General features: G+C 34.1%; 2 protein-coding genes across 2 annotated transcripts; one reads left to right on the top strand and one right to left on the bottom strand.

Moving 5' to 3' along the window:
* Positions 1-21,186: 21,186 nt before the first annotated feature.
* LOC111888266 (uncharacterized) lies at positions 21,187-21,789 on the bottom strand. Its single transcript, XM_023884405.2, has one exon. It carries the CDS (start codon positions 21,787-21,789, stop codon positions 21,187-21,189), a length of 603 nt encoding a protein of 200 aa, XP_023740173.2.
* Positions 21,790-26,086: 4,297 nt separating this feature from the next.
* Positions 26,087-26,692, top strand: LOC111888265 (uncharacterized). Its single transcript, XM_023884404.2, has one exon. The coding sequence runs from the start codon at positions 26,087-26,089 to the stop codon at positions 26,690-26,692; it is 606 nt and encodes a 201-aa protein (XP_023740172.2).
* Positions 26,693-27,152: the final 460 nt, after the last annotated feature.

Below are 27,152 nucleotides of genomic sequence, written 5' to 3'. Positions count from 1 at the left end.
CAACAATTATTCAAATCTAAATCTAACCCACTATTAAGCAATAAAGAATAAACTCCAATCTTGGTGACAAGTGACATTTTCCTATTCCCCATGATCAAGTTCATCTTCCCGTGCTCCATATCCTTACTTCTTTTTAGTCCTTGCAAATCAAAACAAATGTGAAATGAACAACTTGTATCAAGGACCCAAGAACAAGAATGTGATGAGTTATTAGATAAAATAGTATAAATACCTGCATGGGTGGGCTTAACCTTCCCATCCTTGACATCCTGCAAGTATTTGGGGGAGCTTCGCTTCCAGTGCCCTTTATCATGACAATAGAAACACTCTGCTTCTTTTGGGTTGGTAGAGGGATTAGCATAACCAGCTTTGGTCCCACTGGAAGAGGATCCACCAAGAGACTTTCCCTTGCGGCTCTTAGAGGGAGCCTTCCTCTTCTTCCCTTTCCCATATCCAATTGCCAAGACATGGGCAATAGCAGTAGGAGTAGAAACAACATATTTACCCTTGAGACTACTTTCAACAGTCCTCAAAAGGCCTTGAAGCTTGCTAAGAGTGACCTCATCCTTGTTCATATGATAGGTCATATGGAACTGATCATAACATGGAGGTAAAGAGTGTAGAATGATATCTATGGCGAACTCTTCATCGAAGTTCACATTCAACTTCAGCAAGCAATCCGCAAACCTTTTCATTTTCTGCAAGTGGGCCATGATGGATTCTCCATCCTTCATAATTGTTGTTATTCTGGAGGCGATGATTTCATACCTCTCTTGACGAGAACTCTGATGGTATCTTTCCATCAGCTCTTGGTGCATCTCAAAAGGGTAATAGTCCTCATAGGACTTTTGGAGTTCAGTTGTCATAGTAGCCAACATGATACAAGATACCTTGGTGGCATCCATCTCATGAGTCCTATACTCGACAATCTCCTCAGGAGTAGCAGACGACTCATCAATTTCCTTGAGCTCTTTATCGAGGACATATTCCTTGTCCTTGTAACGAGTAATCATCCTGATGTTCCTGATCCAATCATTAAAGTTGGAACCATCAAAGATAACTCTCCCACACAATTTCATTAAGGAGAAAGAGCCAGTAGGGTTTAAGCCAGAAGCAGTGTTGGAAGACATCTGAAAAAGAAAGACAAAGTTTAGATTAGATAAGAGTCCTTAATATAACACCCAAATGAAATATTAAGGCTAGGACCCAACAAAATATTTTACAATTTGGAAGAGGGATGTCGTAATCCAATTGCAAAATATTTGAAGGTAGGTAAATAATGATTTACCAATTTCCACCATGAAAAATGAAATTGATTATTAGGTTTTAAATGAGTTGAAATTCCTAGTTTCCTTTGAGATTCATTGAACTTTTCAATGGCATGTTTAAATCTCGATTATGCCCTTCAAGTTTGTGAATTGGATACCGAGGATCACAAAAAAGGTGTGAATAACCATGCAAATGTGCTTGGTACACTCGATGTCATTTATTACCTAATCAATGTGCCGGTTAACCACATACACTCCATTGATCTATGAAATACATTAAGCTACCATTTGCAACCCTTACTAGTCCAAGTTAATGTGTCGGTTAACCACACACGCTCCATTAACCACTTGGCAAGGTGCAAAGGGCAATTTCATGGATTAGCATCAATTTCACATTTTTCCTAAAGTAACTAAGATTGAGAATTTAATAAAACATTTAGTTACTTTATAATTATCATTATACTTTTAACGATAATTAATGTCCTATCCTACATGTTCGGCTAACGACCCTCCACCTGTCAAGGAAGCGGTGTGTGAGAGTGGACACCCATTAAACCACCATTTTATAGGCAGTAACCTTATACCCCCCCCCCCCCTTATAGACCGACTTCGTGAATGAGACCTACTAATTGTAAGACTGACTTGTCTTATACATATATTTAATTATTAAACTTTTAATATTATACTAGTATAAGGGTTGAATTTTAAACTTTTACAATTATAGGGTTTGGAATTAAAGTATTCATAAGTGTGACTTTACAAATTCCAAAACTTGAGGACAAGTTTTGAAACTCTTCAAAACTTTTCATTTTCATAACTTATGAGTTTAATGACTTTTAAAAAAAAGACTTTTCATTTTCCATAACTTTAGGACAAGTTATGGAATCCATTAAAGGCATTTAGATGAATATTTTAATTAACAAAATAAGTAAATAATTTATCTATGATCTAGTTAAACTCATAAGTCAAGATAATTCATATCAATAATTTACAAGAAATTAGCCTAATCATATAAACTAATACAATTCCTGAAATTTTGACAATTATCTTTTAATTGGATGAGCATGATCACTACCATATCAAGAAAAATAATTTTATGTTTCAAAAAATAGTTTGTGGTAATGATCTTAATCAAATTCTGGCTAAAAACTCGAAAATCCACAACCATAGCCATCAACTCGGCGAGTTCATGATCCTGGCTCGTCGAGTTGGTCTTTTACTGAGTGGACTCGTCGAGTCAGCCAGTGGACTCGGCAAGTTCATCAGGTAGAGGCTAGAAAATCGATTTTTTTCAACTTTGAAAACTAATAAGCATCAAGTATAACTGAAAACAATCCTAGGCTCTGATACCACTAAAGGTTTTTGAGCACTCTAACAACCTTATGGTGCACATGCAACCCTAGATGCTTTGGATCTATGTTTTCTCTAATTATACATGCAATTTGATTTTCCAAAGCATACATCCTAACTAGCATACAATTTGACAATTGAACAATATAACTAGTTAGATAACTTACCTCTTAATAGGACTTGTAGTTCTTGGCCTTCAAAAGCTTTAGCACCTCAAATGTGATGCCTCTAATGTGTCACAAACACCAAGTGCAAAAGGAGGCTTGAGAGAATAAGTTGCTTAGCACAAAATCGATTCACACTCTCCAAGAATGTATGTGGCAATTGATTTTAGCTCTAGGGAGTTCCTTTTATAGTGTGACAAGGACTAGGGTTACATCCATGCAAACCCTAATGCACCATGACTCTTCATATTACTTAGGCTCCATGGGTTAAAGCTCTATGGACTATCCATGTTGGTTTAGCCCATCCTAAATAACCATGGATCATTGGCCCACACTATAAGAATCATTGATTTATCAAATCAGTCCCCATGTATTTAATTAGTCTCTTTTGATCACTAAATTAATTCCAATTAATTCTTGATCAATACTAGTTAAATAATATGATTTCATATTAATATATTATACTTGTAATATATTAACAAATCACAAATAACCTTATTCTCAAAAGTCCATCCTATCAAGTTGCATTAGTGAAGGTAACCCAAAAGGACCATGTTACTCTCAAGTCAAGTACATACCAATTATAGTTATGGGCTTAGACACCTAATCTACCACATGTTTGGCCCAATCAACCCTCAGGTTGGAATACTAAACATGTCAGGTCCAATCGATCATAGGGTCCGGGCATCTTCAAGATGGAATACCCTAGATTGGAACACCATTATATACATAACTCGGATCTAAACTCATAACACAAGATCCAGGGACCTACCCTTGCATTTCACCCAAATCTTTTGATCCAACGTGACACCTCACTTTACCTTGATACAAAGATTTCCTCAATCGCCGCTGAGACTTCCAGTCTCACACCAGGTCCAACCACCATGTTCCCAAAAACCCGGAAGACAAGAACATTCTTACCCAACAACCTTCGATTTCACCATCGATGACATTACACTTTTCGCCTGGAACTCGCGACTCGCCCCACAACCAAAAGATTCTCCACTTTCCTCATAGTCTCCCAGAATACAAGCCTTGCACGGATACACTTGCGATTCCCTAACATGAGTTTCCACGAAAATCCCACTCAAAAATTCCACTCAGAATCTTCTCGAAGACCCCTCCCTACTACTGATGAGAATCCAATAATGAATCTACCCCTAATTCCAGACTGGAGACACTACCAGAGATTGCCCACAACTCTGGTACTCCCATTATCCAAACCAGCCGATTGAGAGATTTTCTCAAATTCCTTTTACGCCAATCTTGAAAGTACCACCTACAGGAGAAATACGCAATCATGACTTCTAGGTCCACGACCCATAAACACCCCACTTGGCATCATAACATGAACCTATTACAATGCACAACCTAAGAAAACCCTTAACCTCAATCATCCCAAAAAGAATTTCCAGGGTTCCAACAAAACAACAATTCTCAGTATAGTTGGAAAACATCTCCATGAACTATCGGAATGAGACCTCATACCTTGTTTGCGACTGAACATATTCCACCAATATGCATCTAGCTCCCAAAGGATATCCTAGGGTCCCACACTTTTTGCCATCAGCTTCTGAAGAACTCCTCACAATGTCAATTAGCTATGTCATGAATACAAGCACATGTAACAAATGTCAGATAATCCTCTAGGTAACAGACTCATCCCTACAACGGATGGACTCATAACTCAAACCGGCTCAACCAGGTACGATCATTCCTGACCATGGAATTAATAACATATGTAGAATGATCCTCCCGGAATGGATCATTCGAATCCCAAGAGAAACATGAATTTCAGATGAAGAACTCTGAAATCCCCACTCATCCCATTGGTTTGAAACCAACTCATAACTCAAACCAGCTCAACCAGGTATGATCATTCCTGACCATGGAATGGATAACATACGTAGAATGATCCTCCGGGAATGGATCATTCGAATCCTAAGAGAAACCTGAATTTCAGATGAAGACCTATGAAATCCCCACTTATAACTGCTTACAAGAATAGACAACTACCAATCTATGACCCAAACATACCTTCCTTACTTGCAATCTGAACGAAAATCTGACACCTAGCCTTCCCATTTCCCGAGAATATGGGCACGTGCTTGCATCACAAGATACTCATGCCACATCGATCCACCTGCCCACACCGGCGCTAACATACTGTCGCCAGTCACTGCGACCAACAGACCCCACACTAAAAATACAACATGACCCTGGAGGTCACAAGCCTACTTACTCCTTAGAACTCGGAAAATTTGATGGGCATAATCCGTGGCCTACAAAAACGACATTCCAATCCATCAATCAACCATTCTACTTCCAGCTACAAAACTCAAGCTGATCATAATCATCACTCCCTTCCCGAGTCTCATGAATCGCATTCCCGGCCTCCAACAAAACCCACATGGCCTCAAACCAAAACTCACTAGGTCTGCACCCAACAACTCGAATCCATAACGTCACTGGTCTCACAACACATACCAAGCCCATCCCCATGGCTGAGCAGCCATAACCAAAAGATTGATAGGAATAGAACCACTGCCGCGAATCATGGTATCCAACCATGCTACCTTCCTTGAACAGCCCTTAGAATCCTTGATATTTTCCTCGATTCGAGTATGGATCATGTACTTCTAGTAGTACGGGCCTAATACTACCTTCCACACCTATCCATACTTTCCTCAAGAATCATCTCGGGTCCTCCAAGACCTAGTCATAAAATACTCATGAAACCTACTCAACAACAAAACAACCGCACTAAATACTCCCTAGGATATCCTAGGGTCCCACACTTCTTTTCTATCAGCTTCTGAAGAACTCCTCACAATGTCAATTATCTATGTCATGAATACAATCACATGCAATAAATGTCAGATAATCCTTCAGGTAACAGACTCATCCCTACAACGGTTGGACTCAAACGAGAGCTGTGCAGCAGGGTCAAATCCGTCACTCTGAGATTATCCAACCTTTTTTACATGTGACTTGACATATTCACTTAATAGCTAAGTCACATCACTCATGAGTTCCACAAAGCACAAAGCAAGCAGCATTCGTGTAGCGGAGCCGATTGGCACTAAAATCCAATAAAAGCAGGAAGATCCTCATACGAAATCATCGATCTCAGACACCTAATGCCGCAGATGCACCTTCACCATGCTCTCACTCTCCTCAGAGTGGCTAATCCTTCCTCTTGCTGACCCGCTAAACACCGTGCCCATTCATGAAACTTTCACCAACCCTGCAGCACTCATGTATGCTATGATGGGTTTTGAGCATTCTAACACTTCCTAAGTGTACATGCAACCCTAATAACCTTGGATCTATGTTTTTCTAATAATCATGCAAAGTTGTGTTCCAAGGTTATGAACCTATCTCGCATACATGGGGTACAATTTTCTTTGTATAAAAGATAGAACTACATACCTTGTTGAAAGTGTTCCTTGAAACCTTGTGAGCCTAGCACCTCAAGTGTGATGCCTCAAATGCTTCACACAACACCAAATGCAAAGAATAAACTTGAGAGAATACTCTAACACATGCAAAATCGGCCAATCCCTCTTGTTTCTTAGTGTGTGTAGCCGATTTTGGGGAGAGTTACATTGCTTATATAGTGTGTTACACTAGGTAAACCCTAATGTTCCATGACTCTTCATTTCTTGATCCATGCGTTAACTCCATGAAGCATCCATGGAGCATCCTATGGGTGGAACCCAACATGATAATCCATGGAGCCTCTTAGCCCACTATATAATATATGGAAGATTTACTTAATCTACCCATATATCTAATTAGTTATCTTTTGATCACTTAATTAATTCTAAATTAATTCTTGATCAAAACTAATTAAATAATATTATTAATATATTAGAACTTATAATATATTAATAAACCATATGTGTTATTTCTCTCATTTAGTTTATCCAATTGCATGATGCCATGCAACCCAAATGGACCATGCCGGGTCGGGTCAAGTACTTGCTAGAAATAGTTATGGACTTAGACACCTTATCCAACATGCTAGCCATACATAACACTGGATCCTATAGATAGTCAAATACCTGATCCTACCCTAAGCCCTTCATTAAACAAGAACATGAAATAAGGCCAAACCAAACATTCTCAAGCTATAGATTCTTAGTTATGTATAGCTATGATGCATACAGTAAGCAACTACAGTAATGATGTCAATTTCATGTACAAAAGAATCCTAGGCTACCATGCATCATATAATCAGACAATTCTATCATGCAATTCCTGAAGATACCTAGCCTATTACTAGCATGCTGTTTTGACATAACTTATCATGACATAATCTCAAATAATTGTGTGGTAAGTTAGGGTCAACTTTCTATCTCCGGCTGATTGTACACATCACATCCTCCTTGTTTATTTTGAAAACCATTTGAAAATTGTTTTAAAACCCTTTTTCCTTAGTTTGAGATTGGATTCACATGAGTGTTCCTCAAATTTACTCAAACCAAGGCTCTGATACCAACTTGTAACATCCATAAAATTTCAAAAAAAATTAAACCTTTCAAAACAACCCATTAATTAAAGAGGTGTTTACAAAATCGTTGTTTCCAAAACATTTATTTAAAACTGCAATCATTTACACATAGTTTTAAAAAACATTCATGTTATCAGGGTATCCCAGAAACCATAAGTTCCAAAAACACGAGGATGTGTACAGTCACGCCTTCACCTTTCCACGATCTACTGAAGTACCTGAAACCATAAACCAAACCTGTAAGCACGAAGCTTTGTGAGTTCCCCTAAAGTACCAACACATAAACAATAACACATATACAAAATAGCATACTATGGATCCAATCAAACATCGGGTTGGAATGCCAACATACTATGGGTCCAATCAACCACCGGATTGGAATACCCCAGGCCCTTAACCATCGGGTTGGAATGACAACATACTATGGGTCCAATCAACCATCGGCTTGGAATACCATTGGCCCTCAACCATCAGGTTGGAATGCCAACATACTATGGGTCCAATCAACCATCGGGTTGGAATACCCTCGTCCCTCAACCACCGGGTAGGAATGCCAACATAATATGGTCCAATCAACCATCGGCTTGGAATACCCTCGACCCTCAACCATCGGGTTGGAATGCTCCGACCTGTTGGCTTACGCACAAAGAAGATAATCCTTAGCCACCAATCAAACATATGCATATATAGCAGATAATCATATAAGAGTCTACAACCAGTCAAACAGATCTAACAGATCACTAAGCATAGCACCATCCTATCTACCATGATATGGATCTAACATATCATAACATAAGAACACGTATAATAGGATATCAATCCACTATCCCGACATTGGTGCCTTCGAACCGCAAGTACAGTGAGGAAAACTCACCTCACACTTACGAATCATACATACGATCCCTGGCTGCAAATACTAAGCCACCACTCCATTAACAGCTGCTCCCTCGAATGATCTCTGAGTGCAGAACCGCTAGAGCCCGCGCTATCAAATACCACAAATGACAACCCATCAATAACTAGCCCCTGACTCACACCATGAGTACAATTTAGGGTAAACGACCTTTTACCCTTCCTCAAACTTAGCCCAAGACTAAGGCCTAAACTAAAAAACCAAAATCCTAAGATCCAAAATAAGCCTCTAAGGCCCAATTATGGCCCAATTTCCAAATTGGGCCCAATCCCTTTCATGGCCTTCACTCAAGAAAATTCAGCAAAACAAAAGCCCAAACCATAAAATCCAGATGGCCCAAGGTAAACCGAGTCCATAACCGAAGCCCAAAATAATGAAGCCCACTCTAGTCGCGTACGCGGGGCGTACACCGGAGGTACGCTCAGCGTACACGAGACCTCGCATTGACCAAGATACGGGGAGGTTGACCAAGTACACGGGACGTACCCTCGCAGCTCCAAAAGTCCAATGTGTGCTTAATGGCTTAAGCACTTAAGCCCAAATTACAAATCCATGACTCAAAAGTGTTCCAGAACCATAAAGTCTCAAACTTTAAGACTTTGGTCGTCCAAAAAGTCCTTAATACATGGTCTTAATCCATTAAGACCTTCTACAAAGAACATGGAGCCAAAATAACTCAAGGGACCTCATTTTTATGACTAAGGACCCTTCCTAGGGTCTAGAAGGACAGCTCAAAACGTCCAGAACATGCCATGCTCAAGATGGAGCATTAGGGACCAAGAAGAAGCATAAAAGACCTAAACATGAGATCTAACAAATAAACCACAAAGCTATGACCTTTATACCTTTAATTGATGGAGAAGAGGGCCAAACTTCAAGATCCAATCCTTGTTGCAAGCTTTCAAGCTCCTTGATGCACTTCTCCTTCCTCTAAATCACTAAGAGCACACTTTAAGGCTCATAATCACACTCTAGAGGGTTAGGGTCTTGCAAGAACTGTTCAAAGACTTTGGAGGCTGAAAAGGTGGGGATAAATGACCTTAAGGATGCTTAAATACCCCATAAACCCTAAAACTTAGGGTTCCTGTGACAATTGTCAAATTCCGGTCAAGTCAAAGTCAAACAAAGTCAACAAGTCAAACCGGTCAACTCATCTAACCCTTGTATATTAGGGTTTCCATTATGATTCTTATTGTACAACTCGTAATCTTAATACAAAGTATCACTTAGATTTTTCATGTGTTCGGAAATTCTAAACCCTAATCAGGGTAAGTGATGAATCTACTCGACCAAACATTATTCCATACCTCTCGGGAGCGTATAACATTCATAACGAGGCTTAACGGGGTGTACGAACCTTGCGTTGCGAAGCCGAACACTCAAAAAGGTCACAAACATAGTCTCTCTCAACCTTTTTCACTCTATCTCTCTCTACCTCAAATCTCTCCCAAATCTCTCCAAGTATGTGAAATCTCTCCCAAATATCTCTCAAAATTTCTTTAAACTTTTTATAATCATTCGGGACATCCCGACCCTTAACCGGGTCACAAACCACTCGAAACGGGAAGAAACCTTGAAAAAGAGCCATTTTGAGCCGAAGCCTCCTTAGGACCGAAGTCTCTCTAGGACCGAAACTACTCTAGAGTCGAAGCCTCTTAAGGACCGAAGTCACCTTCGGGTTCGGTCTATTTCGCTTCTCGCCTAGGTTCGCTTCTGACAGGCTCGGGTCTGACAAGTTCGCTTTTGACAATTCGCCTTTGGTTCCCACCAAGCAACCGAACCCAACCTTCGGTTCTCAACCTCTAAGGGCCGAACCCTCGCACCTTCGGTCCCTATTGCGAGAAGCTTCGCATAACTACCCTTTTTGCCCGGTTTTTGACTAGTTTTGCGTTTTAAGTCCGTTTTTAATTATTTTAACGCGAGATTTTCACCCAAAATCATATTTCAACATATAGAACCCCATATTTCATGATTTTATCACGTTTTGGGTAAAATCCTTATCCAAGATTAGTGGGTAGGATATTTTAGGTAGAGTGTTGACTTTGCCTTAGTGTATGACACAAGCAACCATCCATGCCCACTCCATGACCAGCCATTGTCCTTTCACCATACCTGGTCATTTCATTGTCCTTTTCCCACCATTTTCCAGCCACACTCTTAGTCAAAGGTTGGAAAGTCCTCCTTTCTCTTATTTCTCTCATTTTTCCTCCAAAAGACAAACACCTTTCTCTCTCAATTCTCTCTCTAAAATTTCGAGATTCAAGGCTATTCTCCAAGCTTTTCTTCTACTTTTGGTAAGTATTATGATTCTCCATATGATTATTTCACTTCCTTCTACTCAAATCATAGATATCTTACACAAACATCATCACATTCATGTTAGATCTTCGAATCTTCAAGGCATCTTCTAAGTGTTCTTGAGTAGAACACTTCTTTTCTTCAACATCCATCCACTAAGAACACACAAGGTGAGTTCATACCCCTATATTTTCATGTTTTTCTTAAGTTTTAAGCAGAGGGATACAAGTTAAAACACCAAGAACACAACTAAACTCATCCAATAGCTTCCATCAGAAAAGTTTAACTCCATTCACGGATTGTTTTGGTAAACTTAAACATTTTAGTTTTCAAAACTGCATTAGGTGAAAATAGTTCATGTCCATACCTTTAAAATTACTACTTGCACATCTCCATACGTTTTTCTACAATTTATGGTGATTTTTACAAAACAGCCTATCATTTCAAGAACAAATCCGGACCAGTCTGTGAATATGGATATTTTTACACAAGTTAAATGTCTTTAAAAATCATAATAAAATTTAGGAACAAACTATAACCATTTTCTAAACTCCCAGAGTTTACGGATTCTGATTTCGACTTCAAATGATTTTTCTGTGATTTTTCTAAGAACAAGAACGAAAGATTAAAAATTTGAAAATGGTTAACAATTTCATTTACACCTTGTAACTTGTTGAGCAAGGTGTGTATCATTATGTGCACATATGTTTTATATTATATGTCATTTTGTCTTGATAAATAAACATACATAAGAATACAAATGGATTCTTACCTCCACAAGTATGGTAATTAATCATAATAAACAAAGTTTATATCCATTGCATACAAACATTTTGATAAGCTATAATAGGTATAGTTTATGTTCATTTACATTACAAACATTTTGATAAACTATGACAAAGATAGTTCAAGTTATATGAGCAAACTTCCTACGAAAGGTTTTATTTCTACACAAAAGAGTTTTCGGTTCACCACGTAAATCTGTTAACGAATAACTTTGTGAGACATTCGCTTCACGTTACTTTTTAAGTAGCGCATCAAAAGTCCTGTAATTGTAACCAGAGTCTCTTGGAGGGAGAGCGTGATAGTCGTGTATAGATCTATATTGGTATTGACACCCCACACCTTGTTGTTAGCTGCAGTAGGACCTCGAGGTCTACGGGTGACAAATGTCATTAACGTCCGACGCCTGAAGAACGTCGCATACAAGGCCGACAGGGTCATAGCATGGTTATAATAACTCACTTAGGGTATTCACAAAACATAGGATTTGCAGGAACTTCACGAAATCAAACGAGTTTATGTCAATTTAAACTTGCATTATTTTTACTATAAGTATGGGAAGTTACTCGTACATTTCGGTCTTTGGATTTTAAGACTACATTTCACACTTTAAGAAAAATATTGGATTTTTCTGGACAAACACCACATTTACAAGGAAAAAGAGTTTTACTACTGCATTCAAAATCTTATGAACTCACCAACTTAATTGTTGACATTTTTTCAAAACTACTTGTATTCTTAGGAAATCAGTGATACAGGAAATCAACAGCATTTTGAGGATGGGATGTTAAATCGTCAAATAGTTCATTTTGTCATCATAATGTAATTGATTTTGAGCATGTAAACATATACTATGGTGTAACCTTTTCAATTATATTTATGATGGTTGTATTTACTTTGAGCACTATTATACTCATTGTTGTGATATTATACATGAAGTCCTCCACCCCCGGACGTTTCCTCCATCCTTGGTTTGAGGTTGTGACAGTTCCCATCGAACATGATTAGGCCTAGTGTACATGGGTGTACGCCCATTAGTACGCTTAACGTACTCATATGTATGCTCAGCGTACTCCTGTCACACCCAAATTACAAACTTGCCATTGGGGCTTCCCATCGCCACTTCCTTCCAATCCAAGGACCAAAAAGACATATTTAACAACCAACGGATGGATTTGAAAATACATGAAAATCGGCGTGTTACAGATGGAACCGGGGATCCACCACCTCCGGTAGGCTTTGGTCGTCGACAACACGAACAAGATGGTAAGTCTTATTATGATATATTTATTAGCTATTTTTATTCATTTATTATAAGCTATCATGAGTAATCTTTTTAATTATCTTATTTAGCTGAGCTTCCTAAAAAAAGAAGAGATCTATCAAAAAACATCAAGCTATCAAAGCTGATACGGGCAAACAAGGGAAAGCCTGTGGATTTGGATTTCGACAGGGAGCTCACATATTCCCTTATCGAGAACTGTTGTAATTGGTTTACCTGTGAGATTGGGAGGTATATGTGGATGAACATCCCTTTAAATGTATCTGGTTGGGACAATGTATCCCTCGCTTTAAGGAATGTCACAATCGTGCATCTAAAGGTAGCTTGGATATTATTTTAAGTTTAGTTGTGATTGGTATATAATTAACTAACTTTTTTGTATTTGTAGAGTAAGTTTGATTTTGATAAGGTTAATTTGGATCTCGAACGTGCTCAATTGTTGCAGAGCATTGATGCGACTTTACAAAGAGTTTATAGAGGCCGGAAAAGCGTATACTTATTTCAGAATGTCGGGGGGCTTATAGATATCCAAGGGAATTAGCAACCCCCCTCCCCCCCCCCCCCCCCCACCCCCACCCAGGGTATGTCACGTGAAACTTGGACGCAAACAATCGAACATTTTCAAACGCCTGAATTTTTAAAGCGTTCGACGTCAAACAAAGGAGTTCATGCACAACAACAAGTTATAAACAGAAGAGGATCGTGCTCGTATAGCAATTCATGTTTCAAAGAAGTAAGTTATGTTATATTTAATTGTAATTGTGTTTGAATTACATTTGGGGAAGATGATATCAACAATTTAATCTAAGGTTTGACAACGTAGGGTTGAAACATAATCAAAGGTTCTGATTACTTCATTGGTAAATTAAGAATTCGTTTTTAATAATATTTAGAGATAATCAAAATGTGTAGCCTTTTTTCAAACGGTTTTCCCTTCTTTCTTTAATGATGGTCCCTTTTTGTTTATATTTTAAAATTGGAAAAAAAAATTCATCACAAAAACTAAGATAATCGACATAACTTATAAGCGCAACCATCGATCTCATTTATAGCTTTAATGATGGTCCCTTTTTGTTTATATTTTCAATATGTAATTTAGTCTAGTTTTTGTTTTTATTTATAACGTTAGTCAAAAATATTTATGTTCATTCAACACTTATTCGTAACATATGGTTAGATGATCATTCCGAATTCGAGCAATCAGTTTTTAGTCGTTGTCACGAAATGTATTAATTGACAAAACTAGAATGTCGTACATCTTCTTTCAATACATTTTCTTAATACGAAGACATTTTGTTTAGTTGAGCCTAAGTTTTTTTTTGACTCTTACACCATAATTCATCATTCTTCAGTGACAAAACAATCGAATGGCGTTGATGGGGCTTGGGGAAACAGGATGTCGTAGGACAGAGAATCGATGATTAAGAAATAGAAACTTTTGCAGAAAAGTCTCTGAAGTTTGACTCTAACAACGCAAAAGCAATCCCTAATTTTTTTTTACAATTAAGTCTAAGATACTTGTAAATGTCTGGAAAAAAAAAACCTTGTAGTTGGTTCCGTTTTAGAGCCCAATTGTAAATAAACAAGAAAGAATAACTAATCTAGCACCAAAAAAAAACTAATGGCTTCTAATTTTCTAGCCAAAAAACTTTAACATCAACCAAAAATAGCCAACCAAACCGTAGCTCAATCAAACACACCTGCGGTTTTCATGAATAGTCTACGGTTTGGCTAACTATTAAAAAATATCTATAAGTGATTTTACTCACCTGCGGTATGCTCTCAAAATACCTATGGTTTGTTGTTTGGATGAACAACATGCCAGGGGCGGCTCAACCATTTTAGAGGCTTTAAGAAAAAAAAAAAAATGGGGCCCTTTAGAAAAGCAAATAGATTCGAACGACCATTGGTTTGCTAAACTACCACTTTTACCACTAGGCCAAGCTCCAACTTGTTTTTGTAACCCATGAAATATGTATATATACAAATATAATTAAAATAATAAGTTTTAAAATTGGAGGCCCTTTAGAATTGGGGGCCCTAAGCCCTTGCTTAATTTTGCAAAGCATAGAGCCGGCCCTGCAACATGCAGGTTATGAATAAAACCGTAGGTGAGGCCGACAAACTTCAAATGCACAAAACATGCATCAACAAGTTGTATACCGTAAGTGGCAGGTGTTATCTAATATTTCGTTCTTAACATAATTGTTATTTCGTTTACACTACCGAATCAACCTAAATAACATACCACCTAATAAAACTATACCATTATACATGTTAGAAACATAAAATAATAATAATAATAATAACAATAATTGTGCAAACCGTAGATTCGATATGCCGTCTAAGGTGTACAAATTGGTAATATACATTTTGTGCATCAACAGCTTGTACACCTTAGGTGGCATATCGCACCTACAGTTTTGTTTTTTCTTTTTCTTCGTTTTGTGCAAAAAAAAACTATCCTATGTTGAATACTATTAGATTTCGAGGTAAACGATAGAATGCAAATAAAAACTAATGTTTACAAGAAAAACAAAATTATTTTTGAAGCCGTCGTTGAGCGTTTTTCCAACTTCAAACGCCAAAAAATGACCTGAATGAAAATTTTTAACTTGATATATTATGGGATAATAAGCCCCCAAAGCATAGATTGACTCCAAAAACATAGCCTATTAGCCCCAAACCGTAAGTTTTTAGACATAATTGAAGGTTTCCTTAATCGTCTACTGTTTGGTATGTTATTTTTTATTATTAAGTGAAAAGTCATTAGGAAAATATGACTAGATTTGTTATTTTCTCAATTAACAAATGGATAATGGTTTTTTCATAAATAAAGTTAAAGTTTAATGATTTTTTTTGAAGATTTTTCTTTTTATATATACTAAATTAATTTGAAGAAAAATCATATTTATTTATTAAAAAATTCAAAATAAAGATATCATCTTACATCATTTTCACTAAAAAAAACTCATATTTAATTATTAAAACACACAATAATGATAATATAATATATATATATATATATATATATATATATATATATATATATATATATATATCATTTTTTGGGGTTTTTTTGTGATTCTTTTTCAATAAATATCATAATTACAATCATAAAGATACCATCTATAAACTTAATAGGACTTTGTTGATTTGTCGCAAGAAACATATTTTTAGGCTATATGTTACTTCATTATTGAATTTTCAGGTCTTAGGTATAAAACATTTAATAAAAAACTGCAAGGTTATGATATAGATGTAAAACATTTACAATAAAACTGTATAATTTTTAGGTATTGGTTGTAAAACATTTTTAAGATATGAACGGTATCTTTATGATTGTAGTTATGATATTTATTGAAAATAATCACAAAAAAAACCCAAAAATTGATATATAAATTATCATAATTGTGCTTTTAATAAATAAATATGATTTTTTTTAGTGAAATGCATGTAGATGGTATCTTTATTTTGCGTTTTTAATAAATAAATATGTGTTTTTCTTCAAATTAATTTATTATATATAAACAAATCTTCAAAAAAGTCTGTACTTTAACCCTATTAACGAAAAGTCATATCATATTGTTTATTTACAATTGGTTCATAAAAATCATCTTTAACCAGGTACAAAGGTTGTTTTGCTAACGTTTATCGGTATCTTGGGTTTAATTGTAAAATAAATTAGGGATGCATTTTACGTTAATCGAGACAAACTCCAGGGGATTGGTAACGTCCCAAAAACCATAATAAAAAATTTTCATTTTTAAAAGACATTTTTATACAACCCATAAGTCATCCAATTCATTGTTCCAAAACCATAATCATACAATCGAGTATTAAATACCATCTCCCAAATAAAAATATGCGGATGTTGTGTACAATCATGGATTTGCTTTCCCTTGATCCTCAAAAGTACCTGAAATATTTAAATCCACAACTGTAAGCCAAAGCTTAGTGAGTTTCCCAAAATACCCCACATAACAATACACATACAATGCATGCACATGAGCCTTCAGTATGACTGGATCGCCTTGCAAGGCCTACAGTACACATGGACCGCTCTCTTGAGCCTACAACACTGGGTTGGACCGCTCTCCTTGGACCTACAGTATCAACTAGACCACCCGTGCCTCTTGGATTACAGCACATAACTGAACCGCCTCATCCCAACCACAATATGTCGACATATACAAATAAACAACATCAAGCAAACACGTATGTAATCATAACAATGATAGGTTTTATGCAAAACAAATAAACTTAAAAACCCTTAAGTTCACATGCAACCTAAAGATCTATGTTTTAATTATTGAACCTATAACTAAGAACAACAAAAAGAAACACTAGAAACCCTAAGAATATTTTCAAAAACTATAAAAGGGCTTAGGTTTACATACCTTGTTGTTATTATAGTAAATAACAAGAATCCTTCACTTGTAGATCTCTTGGAAGCAATCACCATAATTGTCATGCCTCTAATAGCTCACACCCAAACTAGCAAGAATGAAGACTATAGAGAGAGGAGAGGAGATGGGAGAATTTCGACTATCTCTATGGAGGTATGAGTAGCTGAAAATACAAGGGTTAAGGGTCTTTATATCGTGGTCCAAGGAAACCCTAGATTATCCTGATTTGAATATTAAATTAATATATTATTTTCTAATTAATATATTATTTTCATAATACATTAATAAACTATTTATTTCAATTTATTAATCATATAATAAATTAATCTCTCTCTCTAAAGGTTATCCTGTCCAATTGTTAGGGTTGAGGGCAACCCAAAAAGACAGTGCTAATATCAATTCAAGTTTATACCAATTATAGTTATGAGCATAGACACCTAATCCAATAGTCTCCCACTTGGATAAGTCTGTAACTATAACTGCCAGTACAACTTCTGAATTGATCAGCACATTGTAGCTTCCAAAAGCCACTGCCGAACTCTGGCCTAGTCAGTTACGCGTCCTAAGATAAGGGATCATATAATCCTCCGTTCTGACGAACATGAGACATGGAATAGAATTAATCTCATTGTCCAAGAATTTGTTTCCCGATTTTTGATTTGTGATGATATAGAACTTCAAATTGAACACATAAATTTAGTCCTGGCTAGGCCCAACACTATATGTCAACATTAAATCACCGAGGGTCGCAAAGATATCGCTTTTCCTATTAGGGCAAAAGGAATGGATAGACTTTGACTCATATGCTTGCATCCTTTACTCATCAAATCATGCATGACAATATGTTTTATGACATCAAGTTATTGATGCGTTTACGCATTACCAATGTACAACCGACTTGTAAATTGCAACTCATATATCTCCGTTTCAAGATCATAAGATATTAATTGTCTTAGAATTACTTGTGATAGAATCAATGAAGTAATTCTCTGAGTGTGGATTTATCTAATACTTAAATCTTCATTTGTAAGTACTTATGAACATTACAACAATACTATTGATATGCCTAACTCCCTTAGGCAATCTACAATTCAATTTATGATAGTCTTAATTCACTACTTACTTCCAAAAGTATGACCAACTGTGCAATTTGAATAATCATATAATTCGGGAAGTAAAACATGCAAAACGAAACACAAGAATAAACAATTGGTAAAAGGCAGCAAACAAACTCATAAATAATTCTCCATTATTTAATCACCAAAAAATCGATTACATTTATTTTGTCACAAGTTTCAAAATAACTATCTAACTACTACAAACTAATATCATCTCTCAGACCAATGCTCGTAGCATGCTGACTATGGTTGACCCTACTCATAGCCTTGGTGGATTAGGAAAAAAAAATTCATTTGAGGGTTCATTTGATGAGTGAACAAATGAAACATCATCATGAATAGTGTTGGATTGGACAGGAGAGGAATCATGACCATGTGTATCAAGGGGGTTTTTAGGTATGAAAGAATTTTGAAGAATAACGGGTTATCATTCTTCATGTTGTGTAACGGAAAAAACTCTTCAAAAAACATCACATTTCTTGTAACAAATACCGTTTTGGTAGATAAATTCAATACTATGTATTCCTTTTGGCCATGAGGATAACCAATGAAAACACAAGATTAAGCTCTTTCCATAAATTTGTCCCTTCCAATTGTGTTAGTACTTACATAACACAAACATCCAAAACTTTTCAGGTAAGAAACATCAAGTTTGGTTTGATGAAGTATCTCAAAAGGAATTTGATTTTTAAGAATAGTTGAAGGCATTCTATTGATCAAATGAACCATTGTTCTTATACATTCTCCCCAGTATGCATTTCCTAATCCGGATTGGAAATATAATGCCCTTGCTACTTCAAGAATATGTTTATGTTTTCTTTATACAATCCCATCTTGTTGTGGTGTATAGGGTGTAGATTTTCGATGTATAATTCATTGAGATGAATAAAATTGAACTCCTTGTTCACTTGATCCTAGTTCATAAACATTGTCTGTTCTTATGACTTTAATGGTCTTGTTGAATTGAGTTTGTATTAAGTTGATGAAAGCTTTAATAATAAAGAATGTTGAGCTTTTATCAAACAACAGATGAATCCATGCATGTCTACTAAAATCATCTACAATATTGATGAAATATTTGTATCCATCATGTGAAACATGTTTATAAGGTTCCCAAATGTCCATATGGACAAGATAAAATATTTCTTTTGAATGAGTTTTACTATGTGGAAATGGCAATTGATGTTGTTTAGATTGAGCACAAACAATACAAGGATCAATAGAGGAGTTAAATGGTACAACAAACAATTGTTGTAATTTTGACAAAGATACATGTCCAAATCTTCTATGCCATAACAGTACATCAAAATTAGGCATAAAAGTAACACTATTGTTTATTGAAGATGAAAAAACTAAAAAACTGAAAGACAAAGCTGTTTTGATTGAATAATGATCAAAGATATACAAATCTTTGACTCTAGATCCAAGAACCCCAAGAGCAAGATTACTCTTCTGTAAAGGGTTTTACAATAAACATTTTGTGTCAGTGAACACAACAAATGTTTGTAACTGAGATGTAAGTTTAGTGACAGAAACAAGATTGTATTTGAAGGTTGGAACATACAAAACTCCGTGGAGAGTTACAAGATCATGAAGTTGCACATTGTTGGATTAGGTGTCTAAGCCTATAATTATTTTGGTATGTACTTGACTCGATTGTGAGCATGGTCTTTTTAGGTTGCCTTCACCATAGCAACTGATATGATGAACTAAGAAGAAAAAGGATTAATTATGATTTATTAATATATTATATGAATAATATATTAGAAGAGAAATCATATTGTTTAATTAATATTAGTCAAGAATTAATAAGAATTAATTTTGTGGCTAAAAGAGATTAATTAAATAAAGGGGACTGATTGTGTAATTATATGATAGTTGCATAAATGGGCTAATGGACTCCATAGAAGTTGGATCGGACAAAATCTATGGGGGAAACCCATTAGAATTCGTCTAAGGCCTCTGAGGAGGGAGTCAATGGGCTGCTTAGGACCTAAGAAGTCAGATTAGGGTTTCCTTGTTTGATAACCCTAATAGCTTACCTATATAAGGAACCCCTAAGGCCCTAAAAACATGGTGAAGTAATCCCTAAGGGTTCTTGGACGTTTTGGTGCTCCTCCTCCTTCTCTTAGGTCATCTTGTTGCTCATGGTGTTTGTGACTCCATTAAAGGTGCAACATTTGAGGCACTTAGCTTTCAAAGGTCAAGATCAAGAGGAATTGAGATTGTTATTACTACATAACAATCAAGGTAATATCTAAACCCTTTTATTATGATAATATCGATTATTATATGCTAGATTTAGGGTTTATGAGCTTTGAATGATTATTGCATGTTCATTAGACAAACTAGATCCAAATCTTTAGGGTTTGCATGTACACTATAGGATTGATGTAGTGCTCATAACCCATCACTCATCACCATAAAAGGAAATAGTGGTTGTTGTGCCCATTAGGAAGACAAGTCTGATGTGGTTGTTTGAGTTTTATCAAAGAAGTGAATAAGGACTTATTAGAACACATATGGTCAGTAGCTCTTGTATCTAGTATCGAAGAATATTGTTCTTCAAGAGTAGATGAAGATTTGTAGACATTTAAGGCAAAACTCTTAAAGGAAAAAAGTTTACCTTCTTTGTTCATGGTACCATCAATGATTGAAACATTAGCTTGACTTCCACTATTTGAACCAAGACCACTTTTACTTAGCAATTCCATGAGATTTTTATATTGTTCTTGAGAAATTTCACCATTTGAATTGTTTGTAGAAGTTGAAGCAGATGAATAGAAGTGGAAATAACGTTTTGAGCACTTGATCTATTATCATCTCTTTTACTCTTTGTGAATTTGAAATCAGCAGGGAATCCATGAAGTCTATAACATTGAGACTTAACATGTCCAGATTTCTTACAATGATTGCAAGTAATAGGTTTCTTTGTAACATGATTATTGTTATCAACTAATGAAACATGCATTGCTATTGCTTCAGAATTAAGATTCATGGATGTATGAATACCTTTTTGCATTTCTTCTTAAAAAATTAACGAATATGATGTAGAAATTGTAGGTAATGGCTTCATCATTAGGATCTAGCCACGAGTAACTTTGAATAATTCATCTAATCCCATGAGCATTTGGATAAGTCTTTGATCTTCAAGAAGCTTCATGATTTCGACTCCAACAACACATGTACAAGAAGTAATAGCTTGAACAATTTGCAATTCATCCCAAACTCGAGCTAATTTGGTGAAGTATGTAGCAAAGTCATCCGATCCTTGATGATAGAATACAATTTTTTTTTGAATTTGATAAATGAGTGCTCCATCAACTTGCTCATATCGTTGATTCAATTCCTTCCAGATATCACGAGTAGTTTTAAGAAACAATACACTTTCAGCTATGTTCTTGTGAAGAGAGTTCAAGATCCAACTGATCACCATCGAGTTGGCACAATACCAATCAGAATATTCAGGTGAATAAATAGAGGGTTGAGGGAGCGAGCCATCTATGAATTTGAGTTTGTTCTTTGTAGACAAAGAAATAGTCAATGATCTTTTCCAAGCTGTAAAACCTACTCCATTGAAGATGTTGGAAACAAGAATGTAACTAGGGTTGTCAGAAGGAGCAATGAACAAAGGATTAAATGAATTTAATCCAATTATCAAATCAGATCCAGATGATGAATTAGACATGATGAAATCAGAAATTGAAATTGATTAAAAAATGAAGAACAATCAATGCATTTTGATCGACAGCTCTGATACCATGTTCAAGTTGAAAAGGGGAAAATTAGATGAATTCATTGATTTTAGTTGTCTAAACATTACAACACTGAATACAAGCCTTAAATATACAGAACAAATACATAACCGAGAATGCCAACTATACTAACTATAAGAAAAGACAAAAATGCCCTTGACTCACTAACTAATTTCACAAATGGTTGGTATTCATTTTATTTCCAGTTAGTTTAATGAATATATAATTATGTTCATAGACTAAAAAGTACTTAAAAGTGAATATATATTCAACAATCTCTTTCTAATAAAAAAAATTAAGAATGGAATGCAATAACGATAAATTAATTATAGTATGTTGCTATCATAAATATCATGATCACGTAAATTAAAAATTAAAATATATAAATCTGATAAAAAAGTATTTATTAAGATATATATAGACATAACATAATAAAATAAAATATCTTAAAATATATATACTATCTTACGGTCTCACAACATTAGTATGATGTCAAATGAATCTGAACCTTGCCACCGAAAGTATTAAACGTTTTTGTTTAAAATTCCATCAAATCAAATACAATTACTGTTAAGAATACCACAAAATATGCTACAAAAGAAGAGCAAAAACATAGTCATCTTGATTATATAAAATGCTACGTTTGTCGGTGTCTTTTGGTAGCATAATTATATAAAATAGGAAAAATGAATTCATAAATAAATTCTTTAAATGGCATGATTAATGTCGGTGTTTTTTGGTAGCATAATTATATAAAATACGAAAAATGAATTCATAAATAAATTCTTTAATGGGAGAAGAGAAGGGAGAAGAGAAAGAAGAAGAATAAATGGAGATGAGGATAATAACAGAGCTGGTGTTGGGTTGTATTTTTTGGTAGTTGATTTGTGGTAGCCGGAAGGAAGAACAATGGTGAGGATCTGATGGTGGGTTTTGAAGAAGATGATATATCTTTTTGGTATTAAAACGACGAGAGAGAGAAAGAGAGAGAGAGAGAGAGAGAGAGAGAGAGAGAGAGAAAGAGAGAGAATTGTATTTGTTTTTTATTTTTAATTAATTTTTTTTTTCTATTTTCAGTTAAAAACTAGTGCAGTAAATAAAAAGAAAATAAAAAAACAAATAACAAGGGCAAAAAATTTATTTTATCCTCTTCCAATTTTGAAACAGACCAAACCTGCAACAAAATAAAAAGTTTGGACCTCTGGTGCTAGTCCAAACTTTTTTGGACCAAAGTGGCAATTTTGAACAAACCACAGGGACCATTTGTGCAGTTTAGTCTTATCTTAATAGTTTGAATGACTTCTACTCGCGAATTAGAGATGAATAAAATTAAATATAATATATGGTTTAATGTTATTTATAGTTGTTATTATTTTTAATTAATTTTTTAAAATTTATTTGCTTAATGTTTTAATTTCTATCATTATAATTATTTAAAACATCAAACATTGTTTTTTGAATTTAAATGTAATAATATAATCATTTATATAGAGTTATTTTTAACTATTGTTACTGTAAGTTATTTTAAGCTACTTATTTGAAAACTTTTAACGATTATAAAAATATATTTGGGAAATATTTTAGTTAAGTTGAGATTGCAGTTTCGTTTTTGCATTTATCACTACAATTTATCACTTTTAACTATTTACAAAATATTCTTTGGTTTTTTAAATGGAAATGAAATTTATATTTAATTTGACACTGTAATATTATATTTAAGTTAACAATTTAAGTATTTTTGTCCAAACTATTCAACAGTGGTATCTTTAAACTGATGATGGTTTACATACAATAACATTTTAAATCTAATAAATTAAGTATAATATGTTAAAAATTAAAGACATAACTTTATAAGTAGAAGTAAAGATATTATTTTAAAATTGAAATTTAGTTTATTTATGATTATACTTTAGGTTTGATATTTATTTAATCTTATTAACCAACTTATAATCATTATTAGAAATCCACTACAATTTATCACTTTTAAATATTTACAAAATATTTTTTGGGTTGTTTAAGGTAAACTAAAATTTATATTTAAGTTGAACCTATAATGTTATATTTAAATTCATAATTTAAGTATTTTATACAAATTGTTCCAAAATTGTATCTTTAAAATGAATATAGTTTACATCTAATAAACAATAAAAAATTAAGTATAATATGTTCAAAGTTAAAAAACATAACTTTATAAGTATAAGTAAATATATTATTTTAATATTGAAATTTAGTTTATATATGATTACACTTTAGGTTTGATATTTATTTAATCTTATTAACCAATTATACTTATTATTAGAAAGAAATTGAAAAGTCATGGGTGTTTCAAATGAATGTGGTGAAAGGAAAAATGCATGGGAGTTTCAAATGCATGAGGTTCAAGAAAAAAAAATACTAGCTTTATAAGATATATATATATATATATATATATATATATATATATATATATATATATATATATATATATACACACACACACACACACACCGAAAGTCTATTCCAAGACACTTTTTCTTCTCTCTTTCCCAACTCCATACGTAAATCCTTGTTCTTGTTCATCTCCAATGAATTTCTATTTGTATCGACCATGAGGCTTTCTGTTTCTCTTCCATTTATAAAATTATATATAGTAATGGGGTACCCGTGCGATGCAGCGACTCTAGCTAGTTTTTTTCAGCAAATAGTTTCCACACAACGATTAGTTTTCTTTTAGCGGAAGATAGTTCATGTCGGCTATTTAACACGTTTTTCTGCGGAGATAGTCTTTTCGACCTTTGCATAGGTTATATTTTTTACTCTTATAGTTTGGTTGCCATGAAATGGATAGTTACTTTTGACGCTGGATAGTAGTTTTGAGCTATTAGTTTCTTTTTGGAAAATAATTTCTTTTTGTTAATAGATTACTTTGAAAAATGTCACCTTATAAACAATTTTCATTGCATTGTATATTAAGATATGTAATATGAAACTTTAAGCATAAAATATATGATAAAAACAAAAATATGTAGTTTTTACAATTATGCCTATTGAGTTTTGTACTGTTTATATTTAAAAAAACTACTATTTATAATTTATTATAGTTATTTTGTAAAGATTTTTTTCGTCAATTACAGTTATCAGTTAATTTTTTATTAAAATCATATACTCACAAAATTTATTTATCTTTTTCTAATATACTAATTAATAATTTATGAAGAATGATACACTAGACCATGACAATATAACTTCGATGATATTAACTTATCAAACTATAAATTCGATACATGAAATGAATGTTAAAATAAAGGTTTGTATGGCTTAAAAGAATAAACGCCAAACATTAATCATGACATTTAAAGAATTTATTTATGAATTCATTTTTCGTATTTTATATAATTATGCTACCAAAAAACACCGACATTAATCATGCCATTTAAAGAATTTATTTATGAATTCATTTTTCCTATTTTATATAATTATGCTACCAAAAAGCACCGACAAACGTAGCATTTTATATAATCTTGATGACTATGTTTTTGCTCTTCTTTTGTAGCATATTTTGTGGTTTTCTTAAGAGTAATTGTATTTGATTTGATGGAATTTTAAACAAAAACGTTTAATACTTTCGGTGGCAAGGTTTAGGATGACTTTTACACCAAATTTATAGGTTCAGATTCATTTGACATCATACTAATTTTGTGAGACCGTAAGATAGTATATATATTTTAAGATATTTTATTTTATTATGTTATGTCTATATATATCTTAATAAATACTTTTTTATCAGATTTATATATTTTAAGATATTTAATTTTTAATTTACGTGATCATGATATTTATGATAGCAACATACTATAATTAATTTATCGTTATTGCATTCCATTCTTAATTTTTTTTATTAGAAAGAGATTGTTGAATATATATTCACTTTTAAGTACTTTTTAGTCTATGAACATAATTATATATTCATTAAACTGACTGGAAATAAAATGAATACCAACCATTTGTGAAATTAGTTAGTGAGTCAAGGGCATTTTTGTCTTTTCTTATAGTTAGTATAGTTGGCATTCTCGGTTATGTATTTGTTCTGTATATTTAAGGCTTGTATTCAGTGTTGTAATGTTTAGACAACTAAAATCAATGAATTCATCCAATTTTCCCCTTTTCAACTTGAACATGGTATCAGAGCTGTCGATCAAAATGCATTGATTGTTCTTCATTTTTTAATCAATTTCAATTTCTGATTTCATCATGTCTAATTCATCATCTGGATCTGATTTGATAATTGGATTAAATTCATTTAATCCTTTGTTCATTGCTCCTTCTGACAACCCTAGTTACATTCTTGTTTCCAACATCTTCAATGGAGTAGGTTTTACAGCTTGGAAAAGATCATTGACTATTTCTTTGTCTACAAAGAACAAACTCAAATTCATAGATGGCTCGCTCCCTCAACCCTCTATTTCTTCACCTGAATATTCTGATTGGTATTGTGCCAACTCGATGGTGATCAGTTGGATCTTGAACTCTCTTCACAAGAACATAGCTGAAAGTGTATTGTTTCTTAAAACTACTCGTGATATCTGGAAGGAATTGAATCAACAATATGAGCAAGTTGATGGAGCACTCATTTATCAAATTCAAAAAAAAAAAATTGTATTCTATCATCAAGGATCTGATGACTTTGCTACATACTTCACCAAATTAGCTCGAGTTTGGGATGAATTGCAAATTGTTCAAGCTATTACTTCTTGTACATGTGTTGTTGGAGTCGAAATCATGAAGCTTCTTGAAGATCAAAGACTTATCCAAATGCTCATGGGATTAGATGAATTATTCAAAGTTACTCGTGGCTAGATCTTAATGATGAAGCCATTACCTACAATTTCTACATCATATTCGTTAATTCTTTACGAAGAAAGGCAAAAAGGTATTCATACATCCATGAATCTTAATTCTGAAGCAATAGCAATGCATGTTTTATTAGTTGATAACAATAATCATGTTACAAAGAAACTTATTACTTGCAATCATTGTAAGAAATCTGGACATGTTAAGTCTCAATGTTATAGACTTCATGGATTCCCTGCTGATTTCAAATTCACAAAGAGTAAAAGAGATGATAATAGATCAAGTGCTCAAAACGTTATTTCCACTTCTATTCATCTGCTTCAACTTCTACAAACAATTCAAATGGTGGAATTTCTCAAGAACAATATAAAAATCTCATGGAATTGCTAAGTAAAAGTGGTCTTGGTTCAACTAGTGGAAGTCAAGCTAATGTTTCAATCATTGATGGTACCATGAACAAAGAAGG

This window comes from Lactuca sativa, chromosome 2, assembly GCF_002870075.4.
Source record: "Lactuca sativa cultivar Salinas chromosome 2, Lsat_Salinas_v11, whole genome shotgun sequence".
NCBI lineage: Eukaryota > Viridiplantae > Streptophyta > Magnoliopsida > Asterales > Asteraceae > Lactuca > Lactuca sativa.
The sequence above is the reverse complement of the archived record's forward strand: the minus strand, read 5'-3'. Positions and strand labels throughout refer to the sequence as shown.